Source organism: Cynocephalus volans, chromosome 1 (assembly GCF_027409185.1).
Source record: "Cynocephalus volans isolate mCynVol1 chromosome 1, mCynVol1.pri, whole genome shotgun sequence".
Lineage (NCBI taxonomy): Eukaryota > Metazoa > Chordata > Mammalia > Dermoptera > Cynocephalidae > Cynocephalus > Cynocephalus volans.
This window is the reverse complement of record NC_084460.1, coordinates 124,348,453-124,367,398: the sequence shown is the minus strand read 5'-3', so window position 1 is coordinate 124,367,398 and position 18,946 is coordinate 124,348,453. Positions and strand designations below refer to the sequence as shown.

General features: G+C 37.7%; 1 protein-coding gene and 1 pseudogene across 2 annotated transcripts in view; both read left to right on the top strand.

Annotated features, from left to right (window-relative positions):
- Positions 1-7,031: 7,031 nt before the first annotated feature.
- On the top strand, positions 7,032-8,042 carry LOC134387361 (arginine-fifty homeobox-like; annotated as a pseudogene).
- An 8,861-nt stretch (positions 8,043-16,903) lies between these two features.
- STXBP5L (syntaxin binding protein 5L) overlaps positions 16,904-18,946 on the top strand; it is a 354,645-nt gene continuing 352,602 nt past the window's right edge. For both annotated transcript variants that reach the window (XM_063092515.1, XM_063092508.1), the window contains exon 1: positions 16,904-17,092. In XM_063092515.1, the coding sequence (XP_062948585.1) occupies positions 16,904-17,092 (189 nt within the window). The remainder of the gene's footprint in view (positions 17,093-18,946) is intronic.

Genomic DNA, 18,946 nt, shown 5'->3' with positions numbered 1-18,946 from the left:
TATATATATATATATATATATATATATATATAAAACAAAAGAGGAAGGAAACAATATCTTGAGATGTTTAACAGTCTTAAATATACTGCTTTATGTCCTGAGGATTTCTGCAGGATTGTTTCCACGTGATATCCCTACTAAAGTTTAGAAGAAACCCATCATTCAGTGTCCTAATCTCCAAAAAATTCATTTGGATATTATCATATCTCACATGAGAAAGAGATGGGCAGGCATTTCATGGGTAGAGAAACAGTGACTGGATCATGTCTGAAGAACCAGACTCTAGATGAAACTTTTTCTGTCTGATCCTCTTAAGACAGGGGCTTCTTTTCTGCTTAGATGTGTAAAAGTTTAAGGAAAGGGGTCTTTCCTCCAAGGGCTGAAAAACAAATGGGAGTTATATGTGATGTCTGTAACTTATAGTTCTAACCCTTTTACCTATGCTTTTAAAAATAATCTATTATTTAATTTTTGACCTGGCAAGGAGAAGGAGGTTATCCCTTGAGCTTCAGCTAAGAATTCCAAGAAAACTTCTTTTAGGACCTATAGGTCAAAGTTTCAGAGTGACAGATTTTGACTTTCTATAAAAACAACTTTATCATTTTGGGAGTGTTGCCTCTAGAGAAGTGGTTCTCAATCTTGTCTGTGTTTAGAATCACTTGGGAAGCTTAAAAAATTCTGATTTCTGGGTTCTACCCCTATAGATTCTGATTTAGTTGATCTGGGCTGTAGCCTCAACACAGATATTTTTTAAGTCTCCCAAAGGTGTTCCATTGTGCGTCCAAGGTTAAAAATCTCTCCTCTTTTTTTCTTCTTTTATTCCTTCTTTCCATTGCTGGAAATAAGTGAGGGAGGACAGGTATGGGGATAACGTTTTAGGTATGTGGTGGATGGTCACTTAGAACAAATGCTGTTGAGATAATTTAAAAATTATACAATTGTTTGGAGTAGATGGCCTTTTATATCTTTCCCAACCTTGAGATTCTATCATTTTGTGTCTACCCACCATAATGCACATATACAGAATCGAAAAAGTATATACAAGGACACAAATTTCACTGAGCTATATAAAACAGGATAATTTGCTAGTATAGCCGTATTCCTAATTGCTGCCTCTTTGGGTAGGTGAACTATTCTTTCATTCTGAGTCCTTTTTAATGCATATGACACAGTTTTATTAGATTACATTATGCACAGCATCATTGAGTCAAAGTGATGTTATTAGCCTGCTAGAAGAAGCTTCTTAACGAGCTTTGAGGGCTCTTAATATATATTATGATGTTAATAGTGCACATGAATGTGTGTGAGTAGGTGGTAGGGGACAGAAATTTAAACCAAATTAAAAGTGTGAGAGAGACTGCAGCACATGGGAAATAAATGCCCATTGCCACCAGACTCAATTATTTTTCTTTTTTTCAAGGTCAAGCTGGCAGTTTTCACAACTCCTGCCCATAAATGCTCTGCTCGATTGATTGGACTCTTACAGCTAGAAGCTCTCCTTACACCCCAGGAAGCAAGCTTACTTTTTTATCATATTAAAAAAATCTACAAGCCAAAGTGAAAAGAATACTCAGCTTCTGTTCTGTTAATTTTTATCTGAAAATCAAAACACCATGAAAACTCTAAAGCATTTAATTTTCATCTTAATCCAGGAATTTTTAAAAGCTTAAATGATTTAAAAAATAATAAACTGAGGATATTGTTAATTATTCTTACCAAACCTAAATAAAGCCTCATTATAACACTACTAGGCAGGAATCTTCTAATTCTTCCTTCCTGCTCAATAAAAAATGCTATCTGGCGTGGCAAAAATAAAGAAAATCTTTCCTTTACCAATACTTTCACTATCCCTATTGTAAGATGAAAAAATATATAATGCTAACTTATAACTGTGTAGAACTTTTTCTCAGGGATATTTTTGTTCTAAAATTCAACCACAGCTTAGAAAATCAGGGTAGATGATCATGATTTTGTATGTAGAGAAGATGAGAGTCTTCTAGGGATTCTTAATTGTCATTTTTTTTATTGAAACATAATTGATTATACATATTTGTGGGGTACAGAGTTGAATATCAACATCTGTGTACTATGTGTGATGATCAAATTAGGATAATTAGCATATTAATCATTACAAGACATAATCATTTCTTTATGTTGAGGACATTCAATCTCCTTTCTAGACATTTGATAACATACAGTAAGTTAATGTCAATTATAGATGCCTAGCTTGACTATACATCATTAGAACTTATTTTTTCTAACTAGCAATTGTGCGTCCATTAACCAATTTCTCATTGTGCCCCCTCTCCCTCCCCTTTTCCTGCCTCTAGTAACCACAGTTCTGTTCTCTCCTTCTGAAATTTCAACTTATCTTAATTGTCATATTGATAAACAAAAACATATATGAGGTTTGACAGAACTGGGAGAGTAAATGGGTAAAGGTATGAACAAGTAGGAGTTAGGGGCTATTAGTAGGATAGGAAGATAACATTTCCAAAGCCATCATTTATTTCTAAATATTATATGATGTATTAATCTCCTTTCTTAGCTCCAATCTATAAATATTCCTTTTTTTAGTGGCCTAATCATGAGATCCAGAGAGTAAATATGCTCTTTTCTCCAATGTTCAACAATATCTAAAATGCAGTATGAAATGTAGAATTGACAGAACACAGGAGTTTGATCATAGATTGGCTGTCACCAAATGAGAGAGAAGAAGGGATCAAGAATAATTGTTGTGTTTCTGATATGAGCAATCTAGCTGATTGAAATACTACTTACTGAAATGGGAAACAAGAATAGTTTAGTTTGGGACATGTTTTTTAGATTTCTGAAAGATATCCAAATGGAAATATTGAGTAGGAAAGTTGACTATGTGAATCTGTAGCTCAGAAAAGAGATCTGGGCTAGAGTTATCAATTTGTGGATAATCAGCATATAGGTGGTATTTAAAGCCATGGGGCTAGACAGATCATACAACCTAGGATTTAGAATGTGGAATGTGAAGAAAGAAGATCTAGAATGAAGCCTTGAGGCAGTCCAACTCTTTTTGTGGACAGGAGGAGATCCAGAGAGGAGTGGCTAGAGAAGCAGGACAACTAGGAGAGAGCCAAGGGAAGGGGGAATTTGAAAAAGAGGATGAGTCAATTGTGTTGAGCGCCTTTGAGAAATCAAATATGAAGGAAATTGAAAAGTGTCCATTGGGTTTAAACTTGTTGGACATTGGTAACCTTAGCAAGAGTAGTAGCATTGTAGTGGTGAGAATGGAAACTAGAGTAGTAGGGATTGGATATTGAAAGGGAAATGAGTAAGTTTAACAACTTTGGAACACTTGGCTGTAAAGGAAAGTAGAGACAGAGTGGTAGCTGAAAGGAGATATGGGAGTCAAGATAAGTTGTTTGTTTTTGTTTGTTTTGTTTTGTTAAAATAGGGGCAATATTATAGCATGTTTAAGTGCTGAGGAAAGGAGCAGAAAGGAAAAGGTTGCAGATACAAGAAAGAGAAGGAGTTAACTAAATGGGTGAGGTTCCTGAGAAACCTGGAGGGATAGATGCAGAGCTCAAGGCCTGGGACAGGAGGAGAAATCCCCCTTCAACTGTCAAAGAGTTGGGGTGCAGAGGGGTAATTAGAGAAGGAAAGGATGAGTGCCAATGCTAGTATAGTATTGTCCAGAAGATTTGAGAGGAACAAGTGGGAGTTAGGGGCTGTTGGTAGGATAGAATGAGGACGTTCTCACTGAGTGGCTTCCATTTTCTCTATTCAGGGCAAAGTCATCAGCTGGAGTTGCAGTGGGAGAGGAGAGCAATTAAAGGGTTGGGAGAAGTAGAGAAATGTTATGAAAGAATTGTTGCAAACTATGACCTTGTTTCATCGGTTATCTTATTTTATTTTTGAATCTTCACTAGTTTGTTCTCCAATTCTACCTCTCTGCCCCAAAATATTATAAAATCTCTCCCCTTTACTCCTATCCGCTTCAGTCCTTACATTTTCACTTTTTCATTTTCTCAGCTTTCCTGTTTTCTTTGACTACCAAATTTCTTGATACAGTAATTTATGATAATTACCAATTCTTTGTCATATTTCATTTGCTCCTTAAATCTTTAGGGGTTGAGAAAAGGAAGATGACCCAGTGAAGGAAGTGAAAGAGGCCTCAGACAAGTAGGAGGGAAATCAATGTAGAGCGGCCTGGAGGACGCTAAGTATAGAAAAAGGTTTAAGAGCTAAAGCCAATCAATTCACTCACCTCTTCTTCGCTGGGGCACCTGGAAGGAATAATTGGTTATTCCTTCAATACAATGACAGAGCTCTTCTTATACCATTTACATCATTATTCTCATAACAATGGTTTATAATTAGTTGCTTGCATGTCTGTCGCTCCCATACTCAATTATTATTAGCTCTTCAAGTTAATATTACTCTTTTCCTTTCCTTTCCTTTTTTTTTCTTTTCTTTTCATCTATAACATCTAGCGTTGCAACCAGTGCAAAATTGGCACTCAACACATGTTTTGCTGAATTAATGAAGCATTTTATCCAATGTGTGGCTTAATTACATCTTCAAATTCAGGCCTGAAATTCTAGCATAAACCATACATATCATGTACTACCACTCATTTGTTCAGAAAATATTGATTAAATATCTACTATTGCCTGATACTATTGTAAGTGCCGGGGGTACAACCATAAACAAAACAGACAAAAATTGATTTTTGTAAACCATCTACAAATCATGAAACTGACCCTTATGTGTATTCTTGGTATTTTTCCTCTTTTCTAATCCCATTCTATCAAAGGCTAAGGCATTCATTAAGCCTGCTATGCATAAGGGGTGTAAGGCTCCTTTCTCATTATTGCCTTTGCTTCCCACACCCTGTCGAACACAGGTTTCTGTAGCTACTACCCTTGATTCCTTCAGCTTTCTTCCTTTCCTGGACTATGGAAATCTCTGTAAGAGTTGGTGAATTACAACTTTGATAACCATATTTTTAAATTTATAAATCAGAGCACTATTCTTACAAAAGGTTTATTTTTCCTTATTTGTAAACAAATGTACATAAAAGGTCTTACAGTGGTATAAAATTTGTCATATCTAATTCATATAATGAATAACCTTAATTAAAAAGTATTCAATTACAGGAAGAGAAATAGAAAATAAAGCCAAGATGTATATTAGTTAATACAATATTTGCATTGTCATTTTCATCTGCTGTTGAAATGATGGCATATTATTCTCCTCATGCTTGTTTGAAGAACTCAGCTTGTTTAATAATTGTTTATTCTTTCCATTTTTTTCTCAGAATTTCTTGGCAAGTCTCTGAATGCTTCATATGGATTATCAGGAAAAATTTTAGACTACCAATGGTGCCAATGGTTATTCCAATCTCCAAAAGTTGTTAATGAGAAAAACAAAACAAAACAAAACAAAACAAAATAAAAAGCAAGCAAACAAGCAAACAACAACTCTCCTCAGTCCTCGAGTTTGAGCAGAGAGAGGCTAAGTTTACAATTTTCTTTCTGTTTGGAAGAAAAACATTTGCATGTTGAAAATCTTTAAAAATATTTAACCAAGTTTGAGCTATAGATACATTTTCTTTTGTCCCATTTTGCTAGCAATTTCTCATGAAGATATGACTTATGGCCACAGTATTTATTCAACAGATAATATGACTAGGCCAATTGCATATTTTCTAAGATTTACCTTTCTGGGACTCCCCAACTGAACCCAGCCAAGCATATAGTTTCAATGAAAATTTCCTTTCTAAATGATTAGGTAATTATTAACCTATAAATAGCCAGCTACCTACTACCTCAGGTCCAAATCATAATAAACAGCATTTTAGTAGTTTTCATGTTAATTTATTTTATTTTGGGTGGTAAAATTAGCTTTTTTTTCTTACAATTCTTTTACGATGACCGATATTCATATGAGAATTTTTGTGCTAAAAAGTAATAGTAGCGAACATCTATGGAGTGCTTCCTATGTGCCAGGCAGTGTGTTGAGTGCCAGCATAAATTCTCTCACTTAATCTTCACAGCAATCCTATGAGGTGGGTAATTTTTTATATCTTTTGTAGTAAAAAAATAGAAACACAGAGAAGTTTAGTAATTTGCCCAACATCACAAACGGCAGTCTCAGGTCTGTCTGAAACCAGAGTTCCTGCTCTTAGAAAATACACTATTATATATCCTCTCTTCCATAGGTTTTGCCACTCAAATTTGAAATCAACGTCATGGAAAACAATGGTATTTGTTGAGAAACTGAATGGTTTTTTGATAGTTTAAGAAAACAATGGTGCAGAATATTTTAAATGGGAACTATCCCAGAAAATTCAATATATTTGGTCTCCATAATTAAGGCACATTAGACACAGACACACTTGAAAAACTGGAAAACAAAGTAATATTTGCATTAAATAAAGAAGGTTATGGCTAAAGACAGTGGAGAACTGGGAATAATGAGGAGGAAAGAAAGAGGCGAGAAACGAAATTTGTTTTTCTAACTGAGGAGAGCTAGAGGGAGAAAAACCCATAAATCACTCCAATTGTTACTGAAAAAATACTTGTAAAGCTCTTCAGTTCAGCAAAGGTTAAGAGAACAATAATGTTTTGTCAGTCCAAGGTTGCCAAGCAGCTGATTGGAACAGAAAGCTTTTCCTGTGTGGCCAGAGAGGACCGACTTAAAGGGTTCTTGTCTTAGCTTCTCTAATTGGGCAGGCGAGAATTTACTCCCTCTTCTCTTACCCTCATGACTCTGTTTTGCTTATGGTAAAGCAAAGTCATGCTGGTATCCTGGTTTATTCTCTAAAACTCTAGTGTGGCAATTTTAGCAGAGCTAATAATTAATATAAGCATTTACAAAATTCTAACATCCTTTCCCTTTGTTAGCCATTATGAAAATTAATTAAGAAATGACATCATTAAATTAGTTATTGCCATCATGAAAACAAATACATATCCCTACTTAAAATTGGTGCAGTCCTGGAACTAAAGAAACTGCATTTCCAGAGGGAGACATGTCAAGCAAGACTGGAAATGGGCACTCTATGGGGATTCACGACAGGCCTTCCATCCCAGATTTCAGAAACCCAGATGAACAGAATGGCCCCAGAGAATCACCAGCCAGATGCTTTTACCAACATGAATGATTCCAGCATGAACTTGATACCACAGGATCCAGCTAGTCCCATACCCCTGATGAACAGAATGCCCCTCGTGACTCCTCACACTTTAATCAACATGGGTGAATCCAGCATGCACTTGATGCCACCGGATCAAGCCAATTCCTCAATATGGAAGACGCATCAAGAATGTGCCACATTCACCCACAAACAGTATGAAGAGTTGGAGGCTCTGTTTAGCCAGACCATGTTCCCAGATAAAAATCTCCAGAAGAAACTAGCTTTGAATCAACCTATTGAACTCAACAGTGAAGGTTTGGTTCAGGAACAGGAGATTCAAATTGAGGAAGCAGCAGCAGCAACAGCAGCAATCACTAAAATAACCAAAACAATTCCTTTCAGCCAGGAAGAATATGCCCATCTCACTGAGCACATCCACCAATCCTTATTCTCTTTTTCCTGTGGTTTTGGATTTTTATAGCTCCCTCCCCCCCCTCAGACCTTAGGCCCTTCCAGTCAGGCCTGGGACTCTATCTTCACTGGGAGTTCCACAAGTGATTTTCAAATGCAAGATCCTCAGTTGGAGAGGCTAGTGGCCTCAGTTCCTGCTTTGTACTCTGATGCCTATGACATAGCCCAAATCATAGAACTGTACAGTTTTCTTGATAAGGACGAGGTATGCAGCTCTTCCTTCCACTGTCTATATCAGTATCTCTCACCCATAAGGCCCCAGCTACAAGGACAGGGTTCCTCTCTCAGTGCTTCTGTTGGTCCAGCTGTAGATCTATCTCCTTGGCAAACCTGGTCCAGTAGGACAAGCCAAAACTGGTCCAGTATGGCAAGACAAAACTTTGCAGCCTATAGTCGAAGAGACAGCCTGGAATTTCAGAACACGTCCAGTATGGTAGGCTTTCGATTTCTCTGATCAAAGCCTAGTAAATACCAGACAATTTAGAAAGATCTTCTTACCTCTTGCATATGACTCTCTTCTTTCCTTTTTCTGATTTTTAATGCAAATATCATGGTATCACTTTGATTTCCATGGAAATATTGTAAAAACTAGAGTTTTTTTCCAAGTATAGCTCAGTACTACACAATCAGCCCCACAACTCTCCCTGGGGAAAGACCTTTCTCATCCCTTAGATGACCAGTGAGACTCCAAAATTCCTTCTTCCCAAAACTATCTTGGAATTTTTAAAAGGGGGACATTAGTTTTAGGGGTCATCCACTTTTAGTGAGAGAAGGTTATAAACTTACATCATATTTCCAGTCTTTAGCTTTGGGTTTTTTTAAAGGGGATTTTTTGGTCAAAATTTGGTGAGGGGAAATCACCATCATCATTAACTTTAATATAGTACAAGAGTCCAGAAGTAGTAAGAGGTATAAGAACTGGTATAGGAATAGAGAAAACAGATTTTTGAAGATGGGACAAGCTACAGTTTGAATGTTTGTCCCTTCCAAATCTCATGTTGGAATTTAATCCCCAATATGCTACTTGAAAGGTGGGGCCTTTAAGAGGGGATTGGATCATGAGGACTAGCCCTCATGAATGGATTAATTCATTCTTGGATCAATGGTTTAATGGGTTATCAGGGAGTAGACTGGGGGCTTTAAAGGGAAGCAAGTGACCACATAAAATTGCTCTTGCTCAGTCCTCACCATGGGATGTTCCTTGAGACTCCGCAGAAGCCCCATCAGGAAGAAGGCCCTTGCCAGATGTGCCCACTGGACCTTAGACTTCCCAGCCTCTAAAACTGTAAGAAATAAATTTCATTTTTCTTATAAATTATCCAGTTTCAAGTATTCTTTTATAAGCAACAGAAAATGGACTAATACAGGATGATAATCTAGGAAAACTGACAAAATCAATAGTCTAACTTAAGGAATAACACTTCAGCACATTTTCCAGCTATATGATCAACCTACAAAATTAATAGCATTTCTCAACACTCACACAACAAAATGTCCAGTTAAAAAGAAAAAAAAAAAGGAAAGCAAAATAGTATATGCTGAACACTTCCAATTTGTTTAAAAATGTCCTGGAAAAGACTAGAGATAAATGGCTAGATTTTCTATAATAATCACACCTTACTTTTATAGTCAGATATATATGTACACACATACAAATAGAAATACTAAAAAAAAAAATGTGATCTTCAGGAATCTCTAATTGGTAGAAAGACACTTTCAAGAACCCTTGTGTTTTTTGCCCACCATAGGCTACAGTTCATCTCTGTTGGCTAATACCTACCGGGGTACACTTAATTACCTTTTCAATAGGGTTTGCAGTGTTTAGGGAGAGTATGGTGAACCTTGACTAAATAAATCAGAATTTAGTCTCTGATTAAAGAGACTAAAAGACAAAATTTTGGATTGGAAAGAACCTTAAAGGTCATCTAGTCCAAACACCACTTCTCTTCTTCAGTTCCAGCTACAGTCAATCCATAGTTGAAAGAGACTTTTATACTAATATTAATGGGAAAGTAAATTCAAATCTAAAGGCAATTCCTATAAACTATTTCACTGAAGTAAAAGAATAATGAAAATAATAACAATATATTTGTTAGTAGTTTGCATTCTACAAATCACTTTTACATACATAACCTCATTTGTTTCTTATAATAGCCTACATTTGTGCCTCTATAAAAGGGGAAATTGAAGCTTAGAGGCTTAAAGCACTCTTTAGTGCCACAGCTAGTAAACTTAGGCCTGTCCCACCACTAAATCCCCTTCTCTCACCACATCAAACATGGTTTGATGGATGGATACGTGAAAATCTATTTTAGAATATGGACAAGGAGCTTATTTTAATTTCATGTTTAATAGCAAATATTTGAGTTTTGCCCTAGAAGGCATGAGTTCTGTTTGCATTTCTGTTATTGATTGTGTGCTGAGCCATACTTTGTATGTTTTGGTTCTGTCCTAATGACCCCTACCTGTTTATCTGAAACCCATGAGAGCTATGACATTATTCAATTAACCCTGTGGTTCCCCGTTTGTGGGCTTGGACTAGGCTGAATAAGGGATTTTAATGCTGGTTGCTATTCCCTGCTATATGATAGAAAGCTGACAACTATCAACCAGTACCCCTCCTGAAGTATGTATAATAGTGTCAGAAAAAAAGTCAGATGAAGATTTAGGAAGGAAAGAATTCCTAATTCTCTTGAAAAATTTACCAGAAAGGATATAGTTGAAACCTGTTTTATCAGCCCTGTTCTCTTAATAAAATTCTAACTCCTAGACTGGCAAATAATAAGGATGGTGATATAACTTGATTGAGGAGTCAGAAGCGGGTGATAAATTAGGTTGCTCCAGACCCAGTACTTCACAGAAAGCGGATTGGAAATGTTTGCGCTTGCTGATATAAACAATTGCCAGCCTGACCTTATGGTAAGTCTTACATCATCACCCTGCCTGCCACCCAAATCTCCTTCCAGCTGTTTTGATATTCACTCAGACTACAGCCTTTCTGAACAAATTAGTACTGCCTTGCTATGTCTAATTAGTTATTGAATAACTGATGTTCTTCTATTTTGGTGGGGTACTGCCCTGTAACCCTGTTAATACATTTCAAATTACAGTGAAATTTCTTGTGAGATAAGAACCTGCCTTTAGCTTGCCATCCCCAAAGTCTACTGCTCCTAGTACTCACTGCCTCACAACTTCCAAATGTCTTTTTAGTTCTAGTATATAAACTCCTGATCAGATATTTTCCATTTTTTCTGTTCCATTTGTTTTACCCTAATACTTGAATTTTGTCATAATTAAGTTTTCTAATATCAAACAACTACACAATAGAATTTCTTTGGTTTCTCGAAAGAAAACTAACAGCATGAGGAAAGAGCTTTAGGATAAGATTTTGTTTTTATTTTAAAATTTTATTTACTAACTTATTTATTTAAATAAGTTTAAATGTATTTGACATGTGATAACTGTACATATCTGTGGGGTACGGTGTGATATTTTGATATCTGTGTACAATGTATAATGATTAAATCAGGGTAATTAGAATATACATCACCTCAAACATTTATTATTTCTTTGTGTTGGGAACATTCAAAATCCTCTCTTCTAGCTATATGAAAATATAGAACAAATTACTGTTAACTATAGTCACCCTGCAGTGCTATAGAATACTAGAATTTATTCCTCCTATTTAGCTGTAATTTTGCGTTCATTAACTGAGGTTTCCCTATCCCCTTCTCCACCACTACTTTTTCCAGCCTCTAGTTACTGCTATTCTGTTCTCTACTCCTATGAGAGCAACTAATTTAGCTGCCACATATGAGTAAAAACATGCAGTATTTATCTTTCTGTGACTGGCTCATTTCATTTGACAAAATGTCTTCCAGGCTCATAGTATACAATTTATGTGAGTCCAGATTCCTGTTTCAAAACCTACTAGATGTATTGTATTGGGCTTATTACTTAAGCTTTCTTGGCTTCAGTTTTCTCACCTATAAAATGGAGTTTTCAAAAGCTACCATATATGATTTTTATGCAGATTAAATGAGAAACTAAATGTAAAATTTTTTATGCAGATCCAGCTCATAGTAGATGCTCCCCTCAAAGAATATTAGATTTGGTACTCATATTGTTATAGGCTAAATTGTGTCCCTCCAAAATTCATGTGTTGAAGCTCTAACCCTCACTACTTCAAATGTGACCATCTTTGGAGGTAAAATGAGGCTGTTAGGATGGGTCCTAATCCAACTGATTTGTATCCTTATAAGACTAGGAAATTTGGATACACGGAGAGACACAGGATTGTGGGCTCATGGAGAAAAGATCATGGGAGACCTGAGGGAAAGAAGGTGGTCATCTGCAAGCTGTTGAGAGAGGCCTCAGAAGGAACCTGCTGACACATTGATCTTTGACTTCTAACCTCCAAAACTGTAAGGTTTAAACAAAAAGTTTCTGTTGTTTAAGCTACTCAATTTGTGGTATTTTGTTATGGCAGCCCTGGCAAACTAATACACATATATATATATATTCATTATTTCAGAAGAATTGACTCCCCCCACCCCCTTTAGCTATTTCAATTCCTATTTAATCCTGTAGTAGTTAGTAATAGGGCAGTGTAAAAGAATATGATCTTAGAAATTAGACAGCCTTAGATTTGAAGATTGGATTTGCCACCTAGTGATTTTGGGTGAATTTCTTAAGTGTTTCTGAACCTCAAATTTCCTCATCTGTAAAAGGGAGACAATATTTATCTCATAGAATTAGAATAAGGATCAAATTAAAAGAGATGTTTGTAAAGTTCATAGTATAGTGTTTGGCATATAGATGCTAAATAACTGGTAGAACTTATCATTATTTTTATGTACATTGGACTATTTACATATGTTTTGTCAATTTGGCTTAGTTTTTTCCCAGCCTGGCCAGTTTAGTAAATTTTCTTCTCTTTTGTGAAGTGCTACACATGTACATACTTTCTACAATTAATTGATCATTTTTTGGATGTGAAAAACAGCTTCTATCAGCTTCATTACTGGCTTGAATCTAAGATCACAAACCCTTAAAGTAAATTGTAATATATTTTTAACACATATCCTAAAAATCCTTCCAATGTATTAGATTTGTTTAAATGATTTGATGATTTTGCTCCAAAGACCAAGCTTAAACTATTTCCTTTCTTGCAGTTCTTCATTCTTGTCATGTCATTTTAAGAAGAAATCATGGCTTATTCAGAAACTCTACCTCAGCAATTCCTCTTCATGAGGTATTCTTCCAGTCTGCAGTGGAATGATTGAAGTTCCTCATTATTATTACCTTACCCAATTCTACAGTTTCCCACATTACTTACCAGGTATATTTTATGGTCTGGTCTCCTTCCTGTTACCAGCTGGTTTACAGAATAACATCTTATTGCTTTTTAATTAATTCAGGATGAGTATGCTTCCATAGATAGTTCATGATGCTTCTCTCACCTAGTAAGACTTTAAAGCTACAATTGTTTATGCTGTTCCCTTGCATACACAATGTACTCTGCCTTTTGCTCACTTCTATTATTTGTTCACAGTCTGTGAATTGGTATTACAATATACTGTCTACAGGGCCTCTCTCTCTGAGATTGCAACTATGTTAAAATTTTTACTTTCTGTCATTTATTCAAATTAATATTTACTGGACATTTACTATATGTAAGGCATGGTGCTACTCACTGTGAAGAAACAAAGATATTTAAAATAGTACCAAAGGGTCCACAATCTAAGCATTCTCTAAGCATTTTATTTTTTTAGGCTTCTAATATTTATCTGGAAGTATTTGTATATTCTTACATAGCTTTTCTTCCACTTCCCATACCTATTTGTTGTCCCATCTGAAAGGATATCTACTGTGTCACCTCTTTTTAACTCAAGTAGGCCATTGAATTCCCTTCAGGGTCCCCAAGAACAGTCTTTGTCAGTCTGTTTTGTGTACCTTTTCTTTCTCAGCTCTTCCCCAATTTTTAGAATAAAAACCATCACCTAGTTAGTGACAGTATGGTGATGGGTGCTTTAAGGGGTTTTACTTGCAAACACATTTGCTAATTGGGGTATCTTCCTTCTTCACTCTCCTAAAAAAGACCAAACCACCACTTGATATAGGCTTGTTTTCATTTATTTGACAATTAAGGGGTTGTAGGTAAACTTGTTGAAGAGGGGAAGGAGGGCATCTAAAGCCATTATTCTAGACAACAATGCCTTGTCTGCAAAAAGTTAGAGCAAACTCCTCTCCCTGCCCCTTTAAAAATAAAAGTCAGACATAAATAGAGGAAAGCAAGTTCTTTAGCCTTAATTAGCACCAATGCTTTGAAGTGAGCAGTAGGCTAGGAAGAAGAGAGGAAAAAAGGTGGGAAAAGAGAGTAAAGACAAAGATGCATATTATTAGGAATCCGATACAGAATTTTGTATCAAGATGTAGTTTACATCAGACATGACATTTGTTTCCACCCTTATTTTTACCCCTCCCAAACATGATATAATTCAGTACCATCTGATAAATCTTTAATTAATAACCACTAAGAAACTAACTGTTCAAAACCCTTTTAGTGCCTGTTACAAGTGAAATATTGTGCCAGGTACTAAACGAGCTAGGATGCACAATTACCACACCTATCTTCAGGAAGATTACTGTCTAGCTGTGGCAATTAGAGACTACCAGGCAGTATAAGGGGTCACAGAAGGAGTAAAATGGACAGTGAGTACTGAAAAATTCAAAACAAGACGGTGAGCATTGAGCTGAGGATCTGAAAAACAGCTCTATTCCATCTCCACCATTTCCTTGCTATGTGCTTATACAAGTCGTTTCTCTTTCAAGTCTCTCCCTTCCATCCCCTTCCTTGAAAAAAAAAAAAAAAGAGGGGAAAAAAAGAAAAGAAAGAAGAAGTCATCCTAGATCTGTTAATATGTAAGACAATATTTACGATGGTGACTAATGAGCTCTGTTGTGTTGCCCAAATTGAAGTCTACAGTAAGCTATGGCCCCCTGAGCTGCCCTTCATTTTCACAAAGACAGGTAGGTAGGTACAAATTTTCCCCAATTCAATAGCAGGTCAGGGCTCAGAACCAAATTTTCCCATCCTGATGAGGTTCTTTTTTGGTACCTAATCAGTGCATCTTTCAAAACGATTATTGTGACTCCCAGAAAAAGCTTAAAATATGTTCTTGACACGGTTTACTGAAAGAAACGTTTCTTTACAAAAATTAAACAAATATCTTTGTGTACGTGAAGATGAGGGGGAAGGAACAACTCTACTTATTAGAGGGAACAAGGTGAGCAATCAATTCCTTTGCATCTGGAAGGCATATTCCAAAGCACTACTGAAATACAATTTCTTCCAGCAGAGATGACCTATTGAGCCCTTATTAGGTTACAGTTTAGGGGTTAATCACAGTTACAAGTTGAGTGCATATAGCAGGGCAGTGAGAGGAGCTCAAGAGGTGCACCTGGAGCGCGGGAGGCTCACAGAGGTGAAAAGCTGCACATTTGCCAAATTCACAATGTTATCCAGAGCCAGACCTAAGGTCACCCTCCCTGCTGCCTCGGACTCCAGGTGCCTAAGTTCTCACGCTTGCAGGTATTCTATTGATTCGCATTTGCGTCCTTCAACAGGTAGCGCCAATTACAGCGCCCAATGCACGGCCTCCCAGTATACTGGCCAATAACCGCTGTCAATCAAATACCTCACACACTTTTCTAAATTCTCCCCTCCCCCTTTCATTGGCTTTTCCTTTGGCCTATCCTCAAATTTCATCCGCGCCTCGAGACCACGGCACTTGGCCCTACCAGCCTAGGATTGGCGCCCAGGCTACTCCCGCCCTCTGACGTCCCAGAGCACTCCGCCTCCGTCGCCATCCCGTGCGGCGGGGGAGGAAGGGGCGGGGCGAGCTACGAAGCGGGGCGAGCGAGGGCCGGCTCGGGGCGGGGCTTGCCTCCCACGGCGGGAGGGCGGAGCCTGCGGTGGAGCCTGTCTGCTCCGTTAGGACCTCGGAGAGCGCCAGGCTCCGAGAGCAGAAGGACGGGAGAAGCGGCCAGAGCCGGGCCAGACCGACGCCTGCGAGCCCGCCTCCCTCCGCACCTTCAGCTTCCCGGGCTGGCAGGAGGCGAGTGGCTTCTGAGGAAGGTGCCTAAGTCCGCGGTCAGATAATCATCCCTCTGGGACGCCGACGCTGCCTTCCAGCCGTGGCTCCCTCACACCTGTGTGTGTGCGTGTGTGTGTGTGTGTGTGCGCGTGTGTGCGTGTGTGCGTGTGTGTGTGTGGAGAGCGCTCACGCGCGAATGTCTGTGTGAGGGTGTTTGTGTGTTCGCGCGCCCGCGGGCGAGAGCCCAGCGTCTCGGCACTCGGCCCGGGGGAGGGACGGCTGGAACGGCGGCTCTGTGCGCCCGGCAGGCTGAGGCGGGACTCGGGCCGCAGCCGTCGCAGCCATCGCCTTACGTCCCCCGAGAGCGGCCGCGGTGCTGCGGGGACAGCGGGCGGCGGGCAGGCAGAGGAGGAGTGAGGACGGCAGGATATCTGTGGGAGAAGGAAGGGCAGGAGACAGTGGGAAGGAAAAGGTTGGCGGAGGGACAAGCCGAGGCAGCCGGCGTCGCAGCTCGATCCTCCCGTCGGCTCTTGCTGTGGGTCACCTGCAGATATTTTGGGGTCTTGGCTCTTGGGGGCGGGGAATGGAAAAGCCCCCGCCCCCTGCAACTCCTACTGAGGAAAAGGGAGCATTGAAGATGATGGGGGGTAGAACCCAGAATGTGGTGACAGAGTAAACACCGGCTCACCCCCTCCCCCTGCCTCCAAAATTGTTTTTGTGAAAATAAAATATTCTGAGCTCAACCTTCAGAAGGAAAGCCCGCCCTTAAGAGAGACACAGAGAGTCTTGGTGTGTTGGGCCCTTAAGAGAGACACAGAGAGTCTTGGTGTGTTGGACTCTGGTTTGATTGTATAATAATGATGATATAATTCTAATGACGATGATGACACTGCCTTTTATTTTTACCCGAGTGCTGATAAAGCGTAGCTACAGCTGGGGATAAAACCCTTGAAAAGCTGACGTATGAAGAGGGAATACTGTTGCTTTTGGAGTTGTGTTTTATTTATTTATTTTTTAGGATATGCTTTTTAGAATTAAAATTGACAAAATGAAGCCTGACTCTTTTTTTCCAGTCAGTTATAGACAATGCTTATAAAATGGGGACTGGCTACTACTGTCTTGACGAATGAAAGCATAAAGGTTTTTACTCAGGCATAATTTCATGTGTTAAGTCACGCCTTTCCCCTTTCCTTTGAATTTCTCAACAGTGTTTAAAATGAAGAAGTTTAATTTCCGAAAAGTTTTGGATGGCTTAACTGCCTCCTCCCCTGGCAGTGGTAGCAGCAGTGGCAGTAACAGCGGTGGTGGGGCTGGAAGTGGTTCCCTGCATCCAGGAGGGACTGCAGGGATTCCTAGAGAAGAGATTCAGGAAACCCTGACTTCAGAGTATTTCCAGATTTGCAAGGTAAGTTTTGAATTGGCTTAAGGCCCATTATTTCTTTATTTTACTGTTATGTGGAATCGAGAAAACACACAGACACACAACCACACACACACAAGGGACTGAAAATTGTTGAAATGACAGTATCAAAGAGACTGGTGCAGAGAACCCAGTGGATATGTCAGTTTGAATTAATGACATTTCAGGCATCAACTTAAAAATCAATAGTATTTTTAATGGGGAAATTAGCACACATTAAAAATAAAATTTGCAAGATAATGTTAAGGCCTAATAATGGACATAATTTTTAATATAATATTTATCTATAAGTAGTAAATTGAAGAAGAAAATAGTCATTTGGTTTCCTGTGTTGTCTTTCAAAGAAACTAATTGTTATTTTATTTACTCTTCAGTATAAAAGAATAAAGCCATTAACATGTTGCCAGAATTAAATACATAATAGCCAGATAAATCTATCTATTTTAAAGGGTCCAATGACATTGCTTTAAAACTATGAATGAAAACACCCCCAGATTCTTAAACTCTTCATAAATACATAAACAAACAAATAAATGCCACAGGCTTACTACTTGTAAGAACTTGTAATACTTACAAGAACTCAAAAACAACCAGTGTTCTGGTTTAGTGAGAAAACATTTTAGGTAATTATACTTTGATGTTGAACTTCTAATGAATAAGCAAAAGAGTTTCTGATGGGGAGAGAAGATGAGAATTTACAAAACGAACAGTATGTTAATATACAAAGCTATTGTTATGTTCTCTGGCATAAAGTGATTTATTTTTCTTGTCTCTTTTGGGATTGTTTTGGAATGTGCTTTTGACCTGCTATAAGCAATAAAACAGGTACTAAGAAGTCATTCATATGACACAAATGAATATAGTTTTATAGATGTTTGACTACATAAGAAATTGTAATTTTTTGAAATCACTGAAAATATGTACAGATTTTTTGATACTTCAACAAAATTTTTTTTGAAAGTATTAAAACTATTTTCTTGTAGTAAACAAATAATGTACAATGAGATAAGTTTCAATCATGGGTTAGCCTCTATTTCTAGCAGGGTCATCATAAAACCATTAAAGCTATAGTTATTAGTTTATATAAAAGAAAGTTTATTTAGAATCATGTTAGAAAAACAGATTAATTCTAGCCTACACTGTGAAATTTGTATACAATAATGATTTTTTCCTCAATATGAAATAATAGATATTCTGTCAGATTATGGAAGAGTTTAACAGGGGTCATGAGACAAATGTGTACAAGAGTCCTAGAGGCCAAATTTGAACTATTAGGCAGAGGAATTATGCCCTGATTCTCTAATATTTGACATATCATTATTTCCAATCCCAGATTCTGATAAAATTTCCAAATTCTCTAAATTCATGATTGTGATAGTGATGCAGGAGAATTTTATTAGAGGTAAAATTAGTATATAAAAGATAGACTGCTTAAACAGAGTGGCATTGGACTGCTGAGGTTATAAAGCTGGTAGAGAAAATTTCAAATAAAAAATTTCAGGGAAATGGGTGAATACAAGAGAGGAAAATGGAATATATAATCATCTATTTATTCAGATAAGAGATGGCCATGGGAAGTGGCAGAAGTTAAATATGTACTGCTTCAAAAACATAAGGCATAGTAAAGAGAACATTGGCCTAGGAATCAGAAAATTTGTGTTTTATTTAAAGCACTGCCACTTGCCAGCCATGTAATCTTGGGCAAGCCATTTATCTTCCTTGAATCTTGATTTCTGCATCTGTAATATGACAATAAGTATTTCTGCTCTCCTTACCCTAATTGAGGGTTATTGAGAAGATCAAACAAGACAAGAAGGTGAAGACAATGCATGAATTGGA